This window comes from Serinus canaria, chromosome 19, assembly GCF_022539315.1.
Source record: "Serinus canaria isolate serCan28SL12 chromosome 19, serCan2020, whole genome shotgun sequence".
In the NCBI taxonomy this organism is placed as follows: domain Eukaryota; kingdom Metazoa; phylum Chordata; class Aves; order Passeriformes; family Fringillidae; genus Serinus; species Serinus canaria.
The window spans coordinates 82,400-104,691 of NC_066332.1; the positions used below are offsets into that span (position 1 = coordinate 82,400).

At 40.2% G+C, this 22,292-nt stretch overlaps 1 protein-coding gene across 2 annotated transcripts in view; it reads right to left on the reverse strand.

Moving 5' to 3' along the window:
* PITPNM3 (PITPNM family member 3) overlaps positions 1–22,292 on the reverse strand; it is a 37,118-nt gene that overhangs the window by 13,615 nt on the left and 1,211 nt on the right. For both annotated transcript variants that reach the window (XM_030231437.2, XM_030231438.2), the window contains exons 2-9: positions 14,905–15,000; positions 10,925–11,032; positions 9,629–9,705; positions 7,478–7,713; positions 6,303–6,492; positions 4,529–4,648; positions 1,756–1,937; positions 310–479 (exon numbers count right to left, since the gene is read on the reverse strand). In XM_030231437.2, coding sequence (XP_030087297.2) covers positions 310–479; positions 1,756–1,937; positions 4,529–4,648; positions 6,303–6,492; positions 7,478–7,713; positions 9,629–9,705; positions 10,925–11,032; positions 14,905–15,000 — 1,179 coding nt within the window. The remainder of the gene's footprint in view (positions 1–309; positions 480–1,755; positions 1,938–4,528; positions 4,649–6,302; positions 6,493–7,477; positions 7,714–9,628; positions 9,706–10,924; positions 11,033–14,904; positions 15,001–22,292) is intronic.

The window sequence follows — 22,292 nt, forward strand, 5'->3', positions numbered from 1 at the left end:
AGATGTTATTTTTGGTATTGTTTTCAAGGACTCATCCTTGGTGAAGTGTGAGCTTCATGATGTATGACATGGAGTATATAATTAGCAGCAGAACTTAAGACACACTTTTGTAAGAGAGGAGTGACATCCCTGGAGCAACCCTCATCACCTCAGTACCTACCTACATTAACATTCCCATCTCTTAAAGGAAGAAACTTACCTCACCCCCTAACTTTAACTAAGCTCCTTTATTTACCTCCTTTTTGTGTGAGGCTCTTTGTTTACAAAGGTCTTTATGGATCCTGTATTTTAACCCCAAGAAGAACTTACCATCCAGACCAGGCAGAACAGTGCTCCTCATGGCCAGCACCAAACCAAGTGGTGATCCAAAAAGGAAGAAATCAGACACCTCAAATTCAAATCGGCCCAGATTTACTTCTGAGAAACTGGAATCCACAGGAGGAAGTTCTGCACCATCTTTCAACACGCTTGAGTGGATGCTGAACAAAGAAAATATTGAATCAAAAATAATAAAGAGGGCATTCAGAAAAAAAAGAACAGTCCCAAAACAGGATACTTAGAAAGTTCTAGCAATGGCATTTAGATACAAGCCTTAAAATTGTAAAATGATATTTCAGTATAGCAGCCATGATTTTCAGTGCAGCTATTCAGTAAATTTATTGCCTTCAACATGCAAGAGTTTCCTGCAATTATTCTACACAATACTTGGTAAAGTTTTGCAAGGACCATGAATATTCAAGTTTACTGTTTTAAATATAACACAGTATTTCTCCTATAAAAAACCTAAAAGTGACTGACCAAACAAATCTTCATGTTTTCAGTTGCAGACAAGAAAAAAACAACCATTCTGTCTCAGAGGAAAAACAATCTACAACACACTGAGATCCAGAAAATGCAATGGTTTCAAAATAATTGCAGAATAGTCAAAGAAAACAAAGTAAAGGACATTCCATCAAAGCAAGACTATAGGATTACCTTTATCTGCTACTAAGAAAAATGCCAGACTAGAAGTAAAGCACAGTAGTTAAGTCTGCACTATACTCAACTCAGCAGAACTGAAACTTCAACACACAGCAAGTCTTGCTCCTTTGCATCACTCACAATGAAATAAAGGAAATAGGAAGATAGATAGAGGAAACAAAATCCTGAATAGTTCAGGTAAGTAAAAAACCAACTTAGAACCAGCAGGAACAATGAGACAAAAGGAACGCTTATGTTCCCATCCCATGTATTTCAAAGGTTTTTTAGGATAAAGGAAAACTAAGTTAACTTCTCCCCCAATTCCCTCCTCATTTAAGCCAAATCTTTATGCAGGGCTTTTTTTCCCTCTTGTTTTAAAGCTGATCTGAATAGCTTATAGACCAACGTGAGAACCTAAAGCAATTATCTCACTAGAGAATAATAAAAGTCCTGAAAGTGAAGTCAGAGGGATCATTAGAAAGAAACAGGTAACAGAAATTTACAATTATCAAGTATTCATCCATCTTGTTTTGAGTGGGCTGTACTGAAGAAATAGAACTATGTGCATTCATTTTTGCATGTTCAAAACCCTCACAACTGAAAAAAGATCAAGATGTGAATATGTTCATACCAGACCCACTAAATCCATAGTTTTCTTTGAGGGAGAGACAAGAACTTTAAGCAAACCTTCAGAAACATACCACAAAAAACAACAATGCCTCTGTGCTCTGCTGCTAACAGGTTCCTCCCAATGGCAAGCCCATTCCTTTTACTCAGTCATCGGGCACTGGTTACCTGGACAGGAAGGCGTGATGCTGGGTTATGGTATCACACTCATAAGTGGATGAGTCACTCTGTTTCCGGGGCAGCGGTGGCCTCTGCTTCTCATCCTCCATGATTCCCGAGAGATCAATATTGCTTTTGCTCAGGTGTTTGCTGTCACCCAGACTGGAGTCCTCTGCTAAGAGTGGATTATCCTTCAGAAAATTAACAGAGCAAAGGGAAGATTTAGACAGATAACAAAATACAAAAGAGCTTATATGAAATGCCTGCATTTATACATATGATCTCACTTAATCCAACAAAGGATGGAAGGGATTAAAAATTTCTCTTTGCAGTAGAAGGACAGAGATGAAGACTAAATTTCCCTTCAAGATAATAGCTTAAAGCCAGAAGAAGAATCAGGAATTTGAGGGTAGAGCAGTCGCGAGGGACAGAAAGAAGTAGTAAAACAAAAGCTTTAACCCTCATGAATTCATCATTCTTAGAGAACTATAAATATCATAAGGTAATCAGAAGAGGTCTTACCTGAGTGCACAAAATTCATATTACAACATTAATGATCTTGCTCATCATGTTCCATGGATATGGGATCTGATTTTCTGAAAATGTTAGCTTCTGCAGGATGCAAGAGGAGACCAGTGGACCATATCCTTAAGATTATTTACTTATTGTTAATTATTAAATTATTTTTCATTTCCTCCAGCACTTATGCAGCTTGCACCAGCATCCTCCCTGATGCTGCAGATGCTGTTTTTCAAAATAAATGCCATTGGACTGAACCTCGCATCTCATTCATGCAGGAGATCTGTGTGCATTAGGCATGCAAGATCTGATTTTTTGTAAGAGTGCATAAAGCCTGCGGAACGAGAGGCTGGAGAGCAGCCACACAGAAAGGCACCTTGGAGTTGTGGTCAATACCAAGTTATACAACTCAACAGTTTGCCCTGGCATCCAGGAGGACCAACTGCATCTTGAGGTGCATAAGGCACAGCATTCCTAGCCAGTCCAGGTGACTGTCCTACTATGCTCTGGTGTGGCCTCACTTTGAGTCCTGTGTGCAGTTTTGGGCACCACAATACAAGAAAGATAAAAAAGCTATTAGAAGGTGTCTGAAAGAGGGCTATAAAGATGGTGAACTGTTGCTCATATGACTCCCCCTCATATGAGCAACAGTTGAGGTTTCATGGCTTGTTCAGGCTAGAGAAAAGGGGACTGAGGGGATACCTCATAGCAGTCTATAGCATCCTCATGAGAGGAAGTGGAGGGGCAGGCACAGGCAAATTCAATAAGGAAAGAAAAAACAGTTTTAGAAGGACATGGGATTAGATGTCTGTGAGATGACTCTAGAGGAGGTCACCGGACAGTTGGCTCGGCATTGTACAAGAGGGCAGGATTCTTAGTTTTTCCTTTTCCTTCTTGCATACATCTTCTCCCAAAACTCATTTACATTTACATTTCCTCTACCACCACCCTCTTCTCCTGAAGTGTCATTGGAACACTCTTCACAAGCCCTAATATCAAGTGCCCTGAATACAATTATACTGTCATGGCTGGTACTTTTAAGCAACTTGCAGGAAGTGTAAAACTACAACTAGACAAGATAGAGGAAAAGAGAGGGCAAGGCTTACAGATCAGGTCTGGGGCATGACAGATTAAAAGAGATGCAGACAGACCATGGAAAACAAGCAAACTGAATCTGTTTCTCTGAAGCTACAGAAAGAACAAGTTCATAGGGCATATGAGCTTTGATATGAACCTTCCAACACAGCTCTACCTTTCTCCAACAGCCAAGAGGATCTCCTGACTTCTGTGGCAAGTGAATAGTCTTATTTCCAAAATCCATGTTATTAATGGTAATTGTCCTTCCTGGAAAAATTTAGAGGATGTTTCTGCGTGAGAGTACTCCCACCACACACAGCTCTCAATTGAACAAGAAGGTTGGTACCACTGAGCCCATTTTTGAGGGGAGGTAACTAGAGAGATGAAACAATTTTGCCAGGGTCACAAAGTCAAAGAACAGAGCATAGGCACCTCACACAGTGTCAACTCTAATTCATCACACCTACTTGAGTCTGAAATACAGAAGATCAGTTGAACTTTAATTTCTTTCTCAAGTGTGTTGCACACAATAATGAAATTTACATGTTAGCATTACTTTAAAAACCTGTACTTTTACTACCATAATATCTTTCCTAGATCACAGGTAGAATGAATCCTCTCTTCTGCGCAAATGCAGCACTTCTATTATTCATAATATGTCCTAATGCTAGCCCCCCAGGCAGTAGTGTAAGGAATTCCAGATGAAAGAGAGAAGGAAGGCAGAGGCAGAGGGAGAGGGAGAGGGAGAGGCAGAGGGCAGAGGCAGAGGCAGAGGCAGAGGGAGAGGGAGAGGGAGAGGGAGAGGGGAGAGGGAGAGGGAGAGGGAGAGGGAGAGGGAGAGGGAGAGGGAGAGGGAGAGGGAGAGGGGAGAGGGAGAGGGAGAGGGAGCGGGAGAGGGGAGAGGGAGAGGGAGAGGGAGAGGGAGAGGGAGAGGGAGAGGGAGAGGGAAAAGAAACCCTACTTTAAAAGGCTAACAGATAAAGCCTTCACTACTGATTTCTGTGTATCATAAAACTGAAGCTGACAATTCAATTTTTACCAGCAAATTTTTGATACATGGGTAGAATCCCATTCTATCATGGTAATTTACCAAATCCTTAAATTTCCTCAGGTTTATATGAAGCTGATTTCCTCCATGGAATGCATCTATAGGGTTTCAGCTGTGTGTACTTTTTTTTCTCTTCACCTGGATGCTGCTGATGCTTCCTCTCCTGCTACTGTTCCGACTCTCGTAAGCTGTATTAGAATTATAGCAGATGGCATCAAAGCCCAAAATTCCTCCAATGCAGTCACCTATAAGACACACCTAAAAAACAGATTTTTTTTTTTTTTAAGATGTAGCAAATGTTTTCAAAAGAGACAAAAAGCATCACAGTACTTTCTGTACTTTCTGTCTTACTTAATCCCCTTGTTACTGGTTTTTACACTTTGGTTTATATTGCAGCTACTTTTTTCTACTTTATCATCAGAAATATGTCCTATGCAAAGAATATCTGTGCCAGCGACTATTTGGATGAGTGGGAGTTAATTTGTTTCACATACTATATAAAATAAAAAAAGGCAATCTCTGATCTAATGAACTTGGAATGCAAATTGACAGAAGGGACAAAAATATGAAAGGAAAGATCCGCAGAGGGTGCATGTCAAGATAGATGATATTCAATCAGTACAGGGCTTATTCAGAGTCAGAGCTGAAATTTCTATCTAAGGAAGAAAGCAAAGCACTTTAGAGAACACAGAGAAGTCATGTGTATTTTAACTGTGTTGGCAGTTGATGGTGAAAATTCTGTGGAACATATAAAGGTCAAGCAGAGTCTTCCACAGTAAGTAACATATACTATTTGTAAACCACAAGAGAGAGACTTTTTTGTAGCTTTGTCAAGGAAAAAAATTGTAACACTAAAGTTCTATGAGAAAGTTTTCATATTATTTTTGTAACTGATATCATTCTTCTTTACGTAATTTCACCTTTCATAATATTCTGTCACTGCAGCTGGGCTGGTCTTATGCTTTAACCAAGAACAGTTTACTATGCACAGTAAAAATGGCTTCCAACCAAATTATAGTCTAAAAATACTGATGTATCACAGCATAATCTTATTAGTACCATGGGAAAGAATTTGTGTAATAAGACACAAGCTTCCCTTCAAAGTTTACACTGTACTCTATACTAAATGTTTTTTCTTTCTTTTTCTGAAGTGTGGAGGTCACTGTACTTAAAGGAAGTGCATGTTTCTGGCCATTGTAGATGGCCCCATAACAAAATAATATCAGTAACTCACATAGGGTATCAATATCATATTCCTGTGTGAAGCAGGAGGTTTTGTAGACTAAAGATGGTAAAGCAAGAACAGTAATGGACAGTTTCTGTCAGCTGAAAGAAACTTGTAGGTGACTTCGCTGGTGTGCAGGTCATACCAGAAAAATCACATTATTTCCCCAGAATTAGACAGGAAATCTGCAACACTGCTAGCAACTGAGTCTTCTCTCTTCTATTGCTTTATTACTACAGTGATGGAGGCAAAGAAGAAATAATAGTTCAGTACTGGATTTCTTAGGATCCTAAATTTCTTGGGATCCTAAATCCCAATTTTCCCACCAACTATGTCTAAGAACTCATTAACACAGATGATCACTTGTCTCAGGCTGGCATGCTTGTTCACTATGTCCCTCACTTGCCATACAGTAAGAGGTTAGGAGTCAAAATGCCTGTGGGAGAATGTATATAATCTTCCACCAGCTGAGTAAATCCACGTGAGATAGTGCACAGGATTCCAAAAGTGCCTGTCTTGTGCTGGACACGGAGAAGGCATTTTGTGTAGATGATCCCATGCTAGCATTCATCCATCATACTTGTAGTGTCCCACACTCATAACTCAAACCCCTCAACATAATGGCTTAAAACCAAACAGCCTTGCTCTGAAGAAATTTTACTTTGATGTAAGAGAAAATAGTCCTACCTGTCCATTAAAACCAGCTCCATCAGTAGATTTGAGAAACTCATTATAGACTTGATTGGCTCTACTGATCACCATGGCAACTGCATCCTGGTACTGAGGAGATGAAACAGCCAGCAAAGGCAAGGCAGCCAGTGGGATGTGGTCTTCACTGCTGCTGAGACAGCTCTCATCATAGCTGTAGGGATTTAGGCTAGAAAAGGACATGTTATCATCAGGAAAACTGTGAGAGGCAGCACACAGCATTAGAGAATGAGCAATTACTAACAGAAAAGGGTTGGGCTACTGCAGTTCACAATGAGCAAACACAGGAAGGATCATTTTCTCAGAGAATTCAACTCCTTAAAAAAACCAAAGCATTACTGCTTCAGGTGAATGAGATCACATTAGAAGGCATTTCTGTAGTTAAACACACTTGGTGCAATTGTTCTACATAAAACTTGACATAATTTTAAATGGCAATGACATGATTACATTTCAGCTTTTGTTTCCCTCCATACACTAACTCACTACACCAGAGAGCAGAATCCAACCATTACAATGGAATCATTTCCAAGAACACAAGTGGGACAGGTGTTTTGCTCAAAAGCATATTAAGACATTTTTCCCAGTGTCCAGTCTTTTAAAAAAGATAAAACAAAGCTGCACACAATCTGAAATCATGAGCTTCAAATGTAACCCTGGGCACTATACTGAAATAAAAATACTCTAAAAACAAGTATCACTTAAGGAAGCCCCAGACGAAGCCAAGAGAAGTGTCTCTTTGCTTAGAAAAACAGAAACCAAGAAAGTCTCATTCTCTCCTTCCCTCACCAGAGTTCAGCAGTTAATCCTGGCTTGCACTTGTAGAACAACTGATGCAGGAGTATGTTTCTTTCATCTTTCTCTATTGTGCCATTTAAAATACTTATGTCATGGTTACTTGAAAATATTCTCTCATTCAATGAGTGAATTTCAAGACTGAAAAAACAGCTGAGGAAGAGCCACTTCTGAAGTGGATACATCCAACAAAAATTTATTTTAAAACAAATGAATCCACTTAGAAAAGGATGAAAGATCGCTGCATGTGTTCCAGTCAGCAGAAGATTAAGAATGAATCACAAAATTCCATTATGAAATATATAGGTCACAGAAAACCATTCAAAACCACAATGCATAACCAAACATCCGGAACTTACCTGGAAACAAGAGAGAAAGCTGCTGAACAAATTGCTGGGCAGGGAACAAGTCTTATTAAGACGTGGCCCAAAGAGGAAGGGAAATGGGCTCGGGTCACTTTCTCAAACACAGAACTGAAGGTGTTGATGTCTGCCAGCTTGCTGCTGTGGTCCCCACTTCCAGTGTCTAATATGTTCCCCCCATGTAGGATCAAAATTAACACATGAGTTTTGCAGTTCTGGTGCTGAACTCCTTCCTGTGAGAAAAACATGAAAAAGGAAAGGAGGAGACATTTTTACGGACTTTGTTAGTTTGATATTTGCTTTCACTGGAGTGGGTGGGGGCATGTGTGTGCATGTCCCTTGTTCCATTTAATTCAAGTATGTCTGAATCATGTAGAGCCCACTATGCTCTGACACAAACTCTGGGCAGCATAGATTAGATTTCAGATCAACAAAGATTAAGACAGCTGTGTGTATATCAGAAGTTACTTTAAATACTCTGAGACTGGAGAAAAATTCCAAACTCTACAGGCAGCATAAGCAATTATCTGTCTAGGTATCCTAGTAATTGCCTAATTTACTGACAAGGTTCTCATTCAAAGCATCACAACTCCAAAAGAGACAAATTCCTCTGCCAATGAAAGCATTCAGCAAAAGCAGATGATGCAGTTATCTCAGGCTTTTGAGACTGGTAGCTTCTTATAAAAATGAAAGACATTTACTGAAAAAGTAAAAAAATGCATCATTGCTGATATCCATAAAACTAACAAACAAACTTATGAATATGTGAATAGGCGCATACACAGACAATAATCAGCATGTTTCGTAGAATAACCAAGATGTTTCCTGCTTGAAACCAGAAAAGCATTTTGAATGTCCCACAATTTCACCTTTTTTTCCCTCTTTACCCTTTGATACTCATGTGTACTCCAAGAACTCAGTAACACATTAAAAGGTTAGATTTTCTGTTGTTAAATCTTGACTGCTATTTTCTTCTTCACTTTGGATGACAGGATTCTTGAAGACTTCTAGTTCCTGACCAAATATGGACACACTGTAAAAATAACAGTAATGTTTTTTGACTAAGGATCATTAAATGCTAGATTGGGTGATTTACTCAGAATCAGGCAATGTTCTGGACAGTTTATTCATAAGTTCTGGAATGAAAGGAAATGGGTAACTTTAGCACTTGTATTATGGTGACAGAGAAATGGCCAAAAATGAGAGAACTGTAGGTTATTCCACTATGTCTATTCAACCCATGAATTTTAGTATCCAGTAGAAGTATTCATTCTGAAGGCATTTTGCTGACCTGACTTGTATCTGCTTAAATACAGGAGAATCATGCAAGCATTTTTCAGATTCCCCTTTTCCATGCACCAATTTACAATTTCCTTCTCTGTAAGGTTTCATTCCAGTTTTCAGAAAAATTTAATTCCCTTTAAAAACTAAATACAATTCCTTCCATGGACAAGGTCTGCTTGTAAGTAAGCACCACTGCTGAGGAGTTGGTGGAACTGAAAGCTTCAAAAAGGAAAAAAATCAAGTGGGTCAATATTTCTGAAGTCACTGGTATGAGAAGTCTCTCAGCTGACTTTAACTGGTATCTTTCACAGGAAGACTCAAAGAGAATAAAATTAATTTGTCTTTCAGGAGTAGCTCAGCCATGACTTAGACAAGGTGCTCAAAGACTAATTGACTGCAGTCAATCAATGACTGTCATGATTTTAAGGGGGCTGTAGGACTGAGTTCTTCAAAAACGGTAAAGTAGGCATTTCCATTACCTGTCCTATGTGTGGACAGAGGACCTTAATCAGTTTTCTGGAAGGACCACGTGTTGAGATTCTTTCCTGCTTCTAAATAAAGGCAATTTTGTTATTATCAAATTCATGACTGCTGCTGAATCTACTTCACAAAACCTGCATTTCCAGTCAGGTGCTAAGCAGACATAACAATTTCTCTTCAGAAAACTGAGTCCTATTTCTATGTAAGTATGTAATGTCTAAAAATCTTGTGATGATTTTCAGTGAGTACATGTGCACCTACTAAACAAGGGAAAAACACACAAAGGCATCAGATGAGTTTACAGTTACATAACACAACATCAGAGTATTTCCACACGTCTACTCCTTGAAAATCAGCATAGCTTGCTTTAGGAAACAATCTCACCTCATTGTCCTCATGTATTTCAATACTGCCTTGCGCAGGGAACCTTTGTTTTCTTAAAGAGGTTCTATACAATTCACCTGAAAGGAAAAGAGACATATTAGACATATAAATATTTGCCTGTTACATCTTTTACAGACATCTGTGGAGGTAAGGCCCATTTCTGATTTCAAGACAGAAAGTTCTATTCACAGGAAATACCTGCAGACAAACAGAACAATACACGTTCATCAGTGATTCAGAGACACTAAGCAAGTTCTGCATCTCCAGCTTTGCCTGAAGTAACTTGTTGCCCCGCCTCTTCAGGTGGAGTACATCAGATCTCAAGATCACCACAAGAAGAAAGCCAGGTGAAAGGAAAAACACTGAGTGATTCAACACCCTAAAGCAGGCATGAAAGGCATGGGTTTGATACATGACCAAAAAATAAGTTTGTACCCTGAATCTAGGAGAAGACAATTTATATGACCACTCCTAAACTTCTGAGATCATGAGGTAAAGTTTGAACCCATACTAAGAATCAAGAAAGGTCCTCTTTTTTTTTTTTTTTTTTTTTTTTTTTTTTTTTTTTTAAATTACACAGACCATTTCAAATATCCCTAATATTTTGCCATGCTAATTAGGGAGAGATTTAGGAAAAAAAAGAAAAAGAGAACTGTGTTGGCTACAAAGCATAAAGGGGTGATAGTCCCAAAAGAAAACTGCTATTTCCATTATCACACTCTCATGAGAAATGATGCTGTTTCTTACCATCTGCTTCACTATTGCTAGCCCTTCATAATGACAAATCTGTTATAAGAAATATGTTCACATGAAGGCTGTGACATATGCTTTCTATTAACAAATGAGAAAGAATACTGTAAATATACTGCAGATGCAGTTTTGCAGACTGCACTGTTTATAGGAAAATAATGGCATGCATCACTGAGTCCAATCCTGCTCTGAAAATCACAGCATGATATAGTTCCTGTGTTAAGTTCCACAGTTTCTTCATTGAATGAGTCTTACACATACACATGCCACCAGATCTCATAAATGACCACTACAGAGCACAGGAGAAGAAGAAACACAGAGGATTTAGCTGCGGATCCCAACTCAAAATGCTCCACAATTCCAGTTAAAAGACCAGGCTAGATGGGAAAAGTATGATTTCCAAAAGGGAAGGAGCTGACACCTAGGGACAATGTGCTTATGAACATAGCTGCAGGAATAAAGAACTGACATTTCACTGTGAACTGCTTCAGTAGTCAGATGGTTTTGTTAACTCTTAAGCATTATGTAATACAAGCTAAACATTACCTTGATTTTCTTCAAGCTTCCCAATTGTTTCTATCTGCTCAACAAGGTCATTTGAGTTCCACTGGCTCATGCCTATGAGAATAGCATTTTTTCCTTCCACCATCTCTTCTGTAAGAGGAAAAAGAACAGAATAAATTGCTGTGACAAAAAAGAGAAAAAAGACAGGGTGAGAACCAGTGATCAAGAGAGAAATAAACGCTCATTAGAGCCCCTAGTGGGAACATGTAACAGGTTATGCAGGACTATCCAGGAAATCTTGCCTACTCGTATGCTTTACAGCAATCCTATATGCTTCATAGATTATGTGCAGGAAAAACATGGAAAAGAGAGAACTGTCTGAATCTTTTCTCTCTTGAGCAGCCACTGCCAAACAAAGTCTATAATAATCGCTTTGAGTGTTGGAGTAGTTGGCTGGTTTTGGGGGTTTTTTTAACTTTTTTTATTAGAACACTGGCAGGTGTGTGCAGCAGGCACGAAGACCAGTGAAAAGAACTGAAAACAAATGAGAGGGCTGTTATGGAAGATTTTTTTTCAGCTTAAAGGCTGTGGGGCAGATGTGTGGGGAGATTGGTATAGGGGTGTTTGCCTGTCTGTTGTTGAAGTCTGATAAAACAGCCAAATGGGAATGTGCAGGCTTCTCTGAGCAGCTTTTCAAATCTGAGAAAAAAAATGTTAGTCAACCATGGAATTTCATATTCTGACAATTTTGTGATGAGATATTCAGCTGTAATTTCCATCTTCTGTGATCAGAGTACGTTGCAGTAAAATTATAAGGTAGTTTCCTGCATCAAATATAATTTTACATGCTGACATTGTAAAATTCCTGCCTAACTTATGGCATGTCACATGGAAAGCAAGAAACAAAGGAAAGCCAGGCAATATAAAACAGTAAAATATTACTTCTCCCTTTCCATATGGATATCACTGAATTAAGTAGTTAGCTATGACAGATGAATCAACAGTCAAAACATGTACAGCTGCTTCATCTCAAACACAGGTGCTTGATTCTCTGTTTACAAGGCTGCCAGCCAGAAATTTCTTTGTTTGAGAAACTGAGATTTGACCCCAGCTGTTTTTCAGAATACAAAAGCAGCTCACTAATGTTATGTTTTAATCGTGCTGACTGCTGTGCCCACTGTTTCCTACTTCAGCCTGTCTATGAAGTACAAATTACACATGGGTAGATGTGGGATAGCTTCCAAATTCTCCCATGAAGAAACCTCATAGTACTCAACTCCAGCTGCACTTTGCAGCTCCAAGAATATCAAACACTGATGAAGCACTCTGTATAAGTTACTATGCTGGAGACAGAAAAAGGGTATCAAACTACCTCATTTTTAGGAGGTGAAAGCCACAGTCTCTGTCCTGGACAGGTCTCTCTCACTCCAGCACAAACAAACTCCTCTTGTTTCTTTGGTGATAAATTTAATCTACTGATAATGCCCGCTACTTCAGCCCACACATATGTTTTCCTCTGTCAAAAACACAAGCTCCCTTATCACCAAGAGAGTTTCTGAGTGTAGAAACGCCTTCTGCCTCTTTTGCTAGTATTTATGCTTCTGTGTACATTTATTTTCCTGACATTTCAACACTTTATTTCTAAAAGGTTGATCAGGAGAAAGCAGAGATGATACTAAATTAGGAGGACCTATGGACTGCCTCAAGGGTAGTGAGGCCTTGCAGAGAGATATGAATAGACCACAGAGCTGGGCAATCACCAGCCATATGAAATTTAGCATGTGCAAGTGCTGGATTGTGCACCTGGGATGGGGTAATCCTGGGTAGACTTACAAACTGTGGGAGAAAGGGCTGAAGAGAAGACATGAGGAAAGAGATCTGAGGGTTTAGGTTAATGGCAAATTGAATATGAGTCAACAGTGCATCCTGGCAACTAGAAAGGCCAACTGTGTCCTGGGGTGCATCAGGCACAGCACCCTAGCCAGCTGAAGGAAGGTGACTGCTGCACTCTGCTCCGGCACAACCTCACGTTGAGTCCTGTGTCTAGTTTTGGGTGCCATAGTACAAGATCTAAAGCTGTAAGTGAGCATCCAGATGAGGACAACCAAGATGCTGAATGGCCTCAAGACCAAGATTTATGAGGAATGATTGAGGTCCCTCGGTTTGTGAGAAGAGAAGGGGAAGAGAGAGAAGAGAAGAGAAAAAAGGGAGGAGGGGGAGGAGAGGGAGGAGAGAAGAGAGAGAAGACCTCATTGCAGTCTGCAACTTCCTCAACGTGGGCCAGGAAGAGGGAGTTGCTGATATCTCTCTGGTGACAACTAACAGGATATGAAGAAATGAAAATCTATCTAAACAAAACCTGATTTGAAAAGCATTTTTGCAAGCTAACTGTCAAGTAATCTAAACTTGGAAATACTTGTGTCAACTCAACATGGACTATGTCCAGCAAATTTAAAGTGCATTTCTTGTTCTCAGCCTACAATGCATGCCTTGCCAGCTCCAAAAATGCAGGCATCACACTGACCTTCAAAGCATTACTGAACAATGGATCTTGATGATTCAAAAGAATATTCCATCAAGAACAGTAAATGATCATACTCCCAAAGACAGAATCCAGTCACACTTTTGATCTATTCACATCAAAGAAAACTACGCCATCTAGAATGTCTGAAACACCATCATTTTAGTTCTCTTTATGGAGAAAAAACCTGAAGTATGATTTGGCGCTCAAAGTTACAACTGCAGCTTCACGCGGAATTTGGAAACATTGCTGAAATCATCAAGACAGCTATTTTAAGCACTTGGTAGAACATTGCAAAGCACAAAGGCAGTGTGGAGGAAGATCAGGATAGGGTATATTTATTTTCTATTTCCAACTCTTCCATTCATTAAAGCTTAAGATTTAAATGCAGCTGAAACAATTTGGGTATCCTATTCTCATTGAATACCCAGTGGGAAAAGATCACCATCTCTCATTCTCTTCATGCTTAGATGTCTCCCATGCACATTTAAATTTGATCCACAGAAGCAATTTATCACGTATTATTATCTCTCACTAGAAGTCTGGTATTAGGGGATTAACAACACAGCAACAGATGTTGTTCATTATCTTTACATCTTTTTATTTCAAGTAACCATTATAAAAACTATAGCAACTGTCATTACAAGCATTTCAGACTACATAGACTACTTCTGACATTAAAACTTATGTATTTAAGGAAAACTCTTTCAGAAAAAAGCAAGTGAAATGTGTCAGAAAAGTGTAAATTTTGGTTCCTGGAAACAGAACCAAAACAGAGCCCCAGCCTCCCACTGGAGGTGGGAGATTGTATATGCACACAACTACAGATTCTTCTCCCACTTCAGAACAAAACTTGGCATGTTACCAACCATGTCAAGATTCAGGGCCTCCCAGATGATGTAGGGAGTGCTGCAGTTACCTCAGGCGGTTAGAGCACAGTGCCATAGTCACAGGTTTGATCCCCATATGGGCTATTCACTTAGGATCTGGACTCAATGATCCTTGGGGGGTCCCTTCCAAGTCAGAATATTCTGTGATGAAATCTGCAAGCATTCAAATACTGCTCTTTGAACAAGCAAAGATCCCAGTCCCTCCAGAAAAAGTTTTGATAGTGAAAAACCTAAGACATTGGTCTTTAAAGTTGGCCATCAGTAAAATGGACACTGATGGCCTTGATCAGAACTGTGAACAAGAACAGTCCCATTGTAACCTCACACACCATCTGAGCTGGGAAGGACCAGGGTCAGACCCCATGAGGTCTGCACTGGTGGTGTCTGGCTGCTTCTGACGCCACACTCAGCTCAGGGCAGCTCAGTCATCCACGCCAGCACCTCACCAAACTCCAGTAAATTTAGATCCATTCACAAATCCTGGATAGAAGAACTGATGGAGGTTTTGTCTGATGAGGACAATGCTGTCAGTTCACCCATGAAGGAGTTTAGTTAGTTGTTGCAAAATTGGGGGAAAAAAAGGGGAGGGGAGGACAAAAATGTGTACTCACCCCGCGCATCAAAGAATTCCTCATCGGAGCTCTCTACAGAGTCTCTGAGAACACTCTGCATGTGCCGCTGAGCGCCACCAAATCGGCACGGGCCAGCTGAAAATACAAGGACACCCACATTTACACAAGGGAATGCTCACCTCTGCTCCAGAAAAGACCCTGACCCAACACATTAATGACCAGTTTGTGTAGGTGCCTCAGGTGGATGGTCATCATGCACACTTTAATCTCAACTGTCAGCCAGCCAGAGCTCTCAGGATGGCAAAAAAGTACCTCCACTTAACAAAAGTGATTAAAACAAGTTTGTGTTAAAGATAAGCCTGCATTCAGCTAATGCAGTGACCTCAAAAGATAAACTCTTTCCTGTTGAATTCATCTGACTCTTCCACTCCAACACTCAAACTGCACATTCTTTCTAAGACACAAAGCAGCATTTCCCCAGGACATAACAGTAGCTCCCACTTAAATTCAATTTAACTCGTAAAATAAGTGCCATCTTATTTGGCTCACAGATTTGCAGACAAGCTACTTAATTCTCACTCACTGAACTGGTTTCATTAGAGAGCTCTGCTGTGCTGGGGCCTGGGGCTTTCACTGGACGCTTCCCATTTGAAGACAGAAAGGGAAAACCACATTAGAATAGGTACAGTAACAGATACAGTCATGACAGCTTAGATGGTCCTAACGGGTTATCATATTCAAACTAATTTGTAGTTAGTAAGCCAGACTTGTCTAAATATCTGAATTCTCCTTACATCTAAGCAACACTGACACTAGAAAGAAGCAGTGAAATATATTCCTTATATTAACAACAAAGTCTCCCCACAATCAGTGGAGAACCAGGGATCAAATCCACCATACCCCTAACAACACTATTTTAGAAAGGACACTCATTACCCACCAGAATAGTGTCCTTCGTTTTATTCATTTCCGCAAATGATGACATCAGACCTGATTCTAATATCCTGAGCCCCTGGCCACAAAAGCATTCTTCTTCTCTCAGTAGTAAAAGAGCAACTCAAACAGAAGATGCATCCTTCTGTATTATTCTGGAGAAAACATGCCACTAGGTCACAGCCTTTTGCTCTTCATTTACTCCACCTATAGCTGAATTAATCAGAAATATAAGTGAAGGGTGGTAAGAAGCAGCAGATTTTAGCTGGCCAAGACGTGAGTAAAAACAATAATCAATTAATAGCATTTTAATAGGGTTAAAAAATTGGTTATTAAGAAGTAAGTAAAAATAATAGTCAATTAATAGCATTTTGATATGTTTTTTTTTAATGGTTATTAAGGAGTCAGTATTCATTACAAGAGTACAGCATGTATTGGGAATGTGTCCGGTGATATCTGGCAGCTACTGGACCCCCTCCATTCAGATACATACCTATCCTAAAATGCATCACTACAGTCATCAAAACAGTGGTAGAAAGAACACTGTTCTGAACTTCAAATGAAAAAAAGTCTGCATTGGGTCAATGCTTGGAACAGCAGGCATTCCAAAATTCTAAAAGCAGTAGGTGGGAAGCGCCACAAAAAAACCTGAGTGATGAGCGGAGGGCTGGACAGAAGGAGGGAGGGAGCAAGGAAGGGATGGATGGAGGGAGAGAGAGAGGACGGAAGAATGAAAGGAGGGAGAAGGCTGTAAGAATTAAAAATTGTAAAAAACTCAAAGGTACTCCAAAGCAAACAGCAATTCCCTGGAGAACTGCCACTGGCCTGGCTGAAAATCAGTAACAGTACTCCCCGCACAAAAAAAACCCATGGTTCCAGGGACCTTGGAGTTTGATGTAGGGAGGGCAGGGAAAAGTGTCACAAATATCCAGGCATAAATTCTGGCTATGAGAAAAGATCTTTGGAGCATAAGTTTTATTGTATTGCACTGGGAATGCTTCTAGATTTAGAAGCAGCTTAAACATAACCACAGTCAGCAGCACAAATATGTGTAAAGCTCACTGCAACAGCTCTCCACATCTAGATTGATTTGCTGGCTGGACTGCATTGCATTGCCCTAATACATTGGTCCTATTGAGTCTGCTTCCTTCTCTGACAGCAGATTAGCATTAGGCACCTTCAGAGGACTCCATTAACATTTCTTGATTTTATTAGACACTGGCATTTCCTGGGCTCACTGATGTGATTACACTGTCAACTGCTGCATATCTTATGTTATAATTTTGTTTCAGAGAATGAATAGACCAGCCCTACTTCTGAGCACAGGTGAGCTCCTCGGTAATGACGCTTTATGCTTCTACAGCAGTGAACCTACCCTTTATCAGATCAGTCAGCTGACTCTTAGCAACCAGATTTCAGAAGTTTTTGCACCCGGGTAGCAACTTTCATTTCATTTCCGTTATTCAGTGTCACAATTTCTGATCAAAGAAGGGGAAAGCATGGAGAAATGCCTTGAACACTACATGACCAATTTGTGAGTCACAATAGTTGAACTGGAGGCAAGACAGAGGGATAGTAGGATATAGGAGTAACATTGCCCAGAGGTGGAAGGAGAGCCCACAGAAATGCACGGGTGCTTTTCTTCTAGAAGAAACAGAAGTAAAGTTTTCTATCTAACCTGTTCTCTCTGCACAGGACTCCGAGTTGTGACAGTCACCTGTCACAGAGGGAGCTGGCGGGGCTCGCCTTGAGCACAGAGGCACAGTAAAAGCAAGGGAGAAGACAAGAGCAGAGCCATCGTTGCAGCACTATGAGCAGAAGCTCGAAGCTCTAGTAGTAAGGCTAGCACTAACCGTAAGTAGTTGTAATTAAGATTACAATCAGGGATTTTCCTCAGTTAAAAAAAAAAAAAAAAGTCTTTTTTTCATCAACAAAGAACAGCTGGAATTTCACTGGTACTTTGCTGCATCAGTGATCTGGTGACTGATGGAGGTGCTGTGATGCATGATAGATATTAATTTCCTTACCTCTACTATGAATAAGTAAGAATCACAACTGAAATCTATCCTGCATAGCGACTTCCATAAGGGAAAGAGCCACAGATCATAATCAGCTGCAACCTCTTGTGATAAGCAGCAAAATAGCCAGGATCTTATTTGGCTAAAAATTGCCACAGAAATAGTTCCATGTTCTATTATGCAACGCTCGCGCTTCGGTTGAAGGCAAATCAGACTGCACCTCTGTCTGTACACGTCATCCTAATTCAGATGCAAGACAAATTTAATCCTTGGTGTTTAGTGAGTGTACATAATTCCAGGAAACAGCAGAAGAAACAGCTCCCACTCACATACCAGCAGCTTCTAATACTGTCCATCCAGAGAAGGAACAACCCACTAAAATGATGCAATCTCTGATATGTTCCACAAATAGACCAAAGGAGCGGAACAGTAATGGAAAATGCCAATTCTACTCTCACCCAGAAACACCAGCAGGGCTCATTCTACCATAGTTCCATAAGAAACCACCAGCAGTTGCAAAGTATATATAAGAGAAGAATCAGCTCTAGCTTCCTCTGGTCAGGAGGCATAAACCCAAATTCTTTCCAAAGGTGTCTCTTTTTATCAAGCTGGCAACGATATGACAATAAAGCAGTGCATGAGCACGCTTCATTACACGTGATATGAGGGTGATTCTAAAAGAGTGGAAAAACAAGAAAAACACAGGAGGAATTAAAGTGACCCTACTGGTCATTAGCCAACATTCTCAGGACTAAGGAAATGGAAACAGAAAAACAGGTAAGTAAAGTAAGGCTGAAGAGGCTTGGAAAACGTTTAAGAAGCAAAGGTTTTCCTCTGAAAAGTGAATAGCTAATGCTGTTGATTCCCAACTTTAATCACTTTCCTATATCCTTTGGAAGACCCAGTGTCCAAAACACACTCATCACGGAAGCCCCAAGCATCCTAAGACAGAACAGCTCACCATTGTTACTCAATAGTATGCACATGTTCTGCTACCAGTACCAAAAATGCTGCTTCAATATTACCTGTTAAGAAAAGATAGTATTCAAAATGCACACCAAGTCAGGAGAAAGAAAAGGCATCTACTTTCCATTTCCATTCCAGTAACTGGCATCAATTCTGACAGCACAGAGCAACACCACACAGTACGGGCCCCAGGTCCTTAGGTGGCATACACCTAGAGGTGGAACATGTGCGAGCACAAGAATATCTTCTGGAAAAAGGAAGGAACATTTTCCTGTGGAAATGATGTCCTCTTAGCACACCTTACCAAGGTACAGGGTTGAATCTGCTACTGGATCTAATGAGCAGAAAATTAATTTTCAAATGCAACAGGAAGTAAGCCTAGCCCTGCTGTGAAACCACAGCCAGGTTACCTTTCTTCACTGGTTCTGCCTTCTCCTAATTTTGAAACAGCTTTTAAAAACTCTTACTGAAACTGAAAAAAAAAAACCCTTACTGGAGTCATCACATCACTGTTTACAGAAGCACTTCATGGGCAGGACCAGCACATACTCTTTGGGAATGAGAGTACGTTGATTTTATTCCTGAAACATACTTGTGAGGGCAGAGTAGCAGCACAGTAGGCTTAGTCTAGAAGCATCAGTTTAAGAGCCACTCCAGCATCTCCCTCTTCTCCTTACCAATGCATGTATCACTGCTACCTCTCCAGGCAAGCAGGACACATGGAAAGTAAGCAGGATGACCCAAATGCCAGCCATACCAGCCCCTTGTGTACTGGCAGCATCACAGGCTGGTTCCAGAGGCCATCCCAGCCCAAGGGTGCTCACACCAGACTTGCCAGGAAAATGCATTCAAGCAGACTGGGGTAAGAGCTGCAGTTTTCACTGGATGCAGTTACAGCACTGGGCTTTACTGTAAAATGAATTCAATTATATTTACTTCACTGTCATATTATCACAGATTTCAAGTTTTGCAGGACGCCCAGCCTTTTTCTACGTCTTTTGCTTGGTAACATTTTCCAATTTCCAATCAAGCCGAGACATAAGCACATGCCAGAAGACAGGCAATGATAAAGAAAGCACTTCTGAATACTATCACCACACCTAGGTAGAGATGAAACAGCACACAGTGTTCTCATAGCTACTGGAAACGCAGTCTTTTACACAGTCAAATACTGAGGACTGACTTAATCTCAATTAAAAAAATAATAAAAAATATACTCTATTACACAGATTTAAAAAATTTCCACCGGTCAAAACTTGTTTTAGAAGCACACCATTTTGAATTCAGGGGCAGTTGTCCTAATAAAATTTAAAAGCACAAGTCATTTTTCTATTTGGATAGAGATGCTGGGTAGGAGGAATGACCTTTGTTATTGCTACTGACTGTTGTTGCATAATAATATTTCCTTCTGTTTTGCTGGTTTCAGATTCTTCTTGCCTACCCATTAAGTGATTTAACTGAGCTACCCACACAGTGTTACCTAGTGACTATGAAGTTAAGACTTACTGGAGGCCAAGTTCACCCACAATTATTTCCTACTTATGTTTTATTTCTTATTTGGAAATCATAAAACTGAAGACGTACATTACAAGCATTTGAATTTAAACTACTGGAGGCACTCCTAAGACTCAGGAGCTCATACAAGACAGAGGGAGATGCTGATCAGAGGAAGTCCTTGCCTGCACACTGACCACCAAAAAGATGGACCATATATCCCATCACTGATGGCAGGCCTCCTCATCCAAAATCACAGAATGAATCTGCATCAGAGACTGGAACTGAAATAAAATCAGTTGGAGCTGAAATGGAACACACTCAGCAGAAGGGGCTGAGAAGGGGCATGGAGTGGGAGGCCTACAAAACTGTGAGGCTAACGGAGAAAAGGAAGAAAAATAACAGTGGGAGGTGGGAGGAAGGGTAGAGAGAACATAGAATGCCAAAGGGGATGGGGAAGAAAAAAGTGGACGATCAAGTCAAGATGTCAAGCTCCCTTGTCAAAATACACAGCTGACAAAGCCAGACATAGTTACAGATAGAAAAAAGTCCACCAAAATTGCAGGTTCTCTTGTCAAGAAGTGAAAGACCTAACTGATGGCCACTGTGGTCAGAAGCGGCCAACACAACCAGCTCCTCTCTCTCATTCCTCATTCAGTGTCTTTCATGTCACAGCAATTTCACAGTGAGAAATCCCTTGTTGTCTACTGTTTATATCCCTCCACTGGCAGCTCTGCAGCAGATGGTAAGGATAGGCATGTATTTGAATACTGAGTACAGAAAACAAATCAAAAAACTAAGCCATGCAGGTCTTAAAGCCCCTATTTTAAGGTATCAGTGACATTTGCAGTCTTGCACTTTACAGGATTACTAGTGAGGTGGAGGAAGAGAGAAAAGAGGTTTAACATGACTGTTCAGACTTCAAACCCTAGATCAAACTTTCCTGTAAACACTGTACATCTCCCAGAGCTGTTTCTTGATGCTTCAGATGCCAGCTTCCCCACAGCCGAAATTAACTTCACCCTCCCTCTCAGCAGTGTCATCACCTCCTCCAAACTAACTCCCCAAAACCAGAGAAGATATGAATATTCTCCAATCTTTTCCTGCAATGACTGTAGGTGGACTGCCTGCAACACATCTCTAAGTCTCTACTTTCATAGTGCAGAGATTCTGGCTTTCTGAGGAGGCTCTGGCATTTTTGAGTCACTGTGCTCTGTTAAAAATGAAGTAAGAGCTGAAAAGCAGATACTCTACCACTCCCACAGGAACATGCCAGGTGGTGATCTGCAATTGTCTTTATGTGGTTTTACAATCTACACTTGCAAATGCTCAAGCATTTCTGCATAGGGACAACTTCAAGTGCTTAGGGTCTGGAGTTCACGAGGTGAGATCTGGCTACTCAAATGAGTCAAGTGTGGACCATGTCTAAAAGCCCTTTACAAGCACACCTGTCATTCAACAGTGAGCAAACAGCACATTTTCACTACAATTTTGGTCTTTCTATTTGAGGTAAGGCTACAGCACTGGCAGGGACTGCAAGGCAGGATACATACAAGCAAAACAACGTTTTAATATTTGTGCATATTGTAGCCCACACTGATAAACTCAGTAAGCTCAATTTATAAAAGCAGCACATTTTCCCTTATGCCTAGACCAGATAGTTTCTTCCAGACCTTCTTTGTGAATGGTCTCTTACTTTTCTTTGAAATAAGTATTGCCATTACAAAGCTTCTTTCAAAATACACACTTTTTCAGTGAAATCACATCCAAGACAACTACTATGCCTTAAAATTCCTGCGCAAAATTGTGTACTTGAACATGCAAAGTATGTATGCAGGGTGCATTATTCATGTATCACAGAAAGCAAAAGCAATACCCTCTTCTAATTTTCCTATCAAACTTAAAAGAACTGCAAGCTAATGCCAAAAAAAAACCAAAAACCCACGAGTCTTTTTGCCTATTTGATTACTTCTTCATCTTCCAAAGACAGAAAAGAAACATTTAGTTCAATCCTAT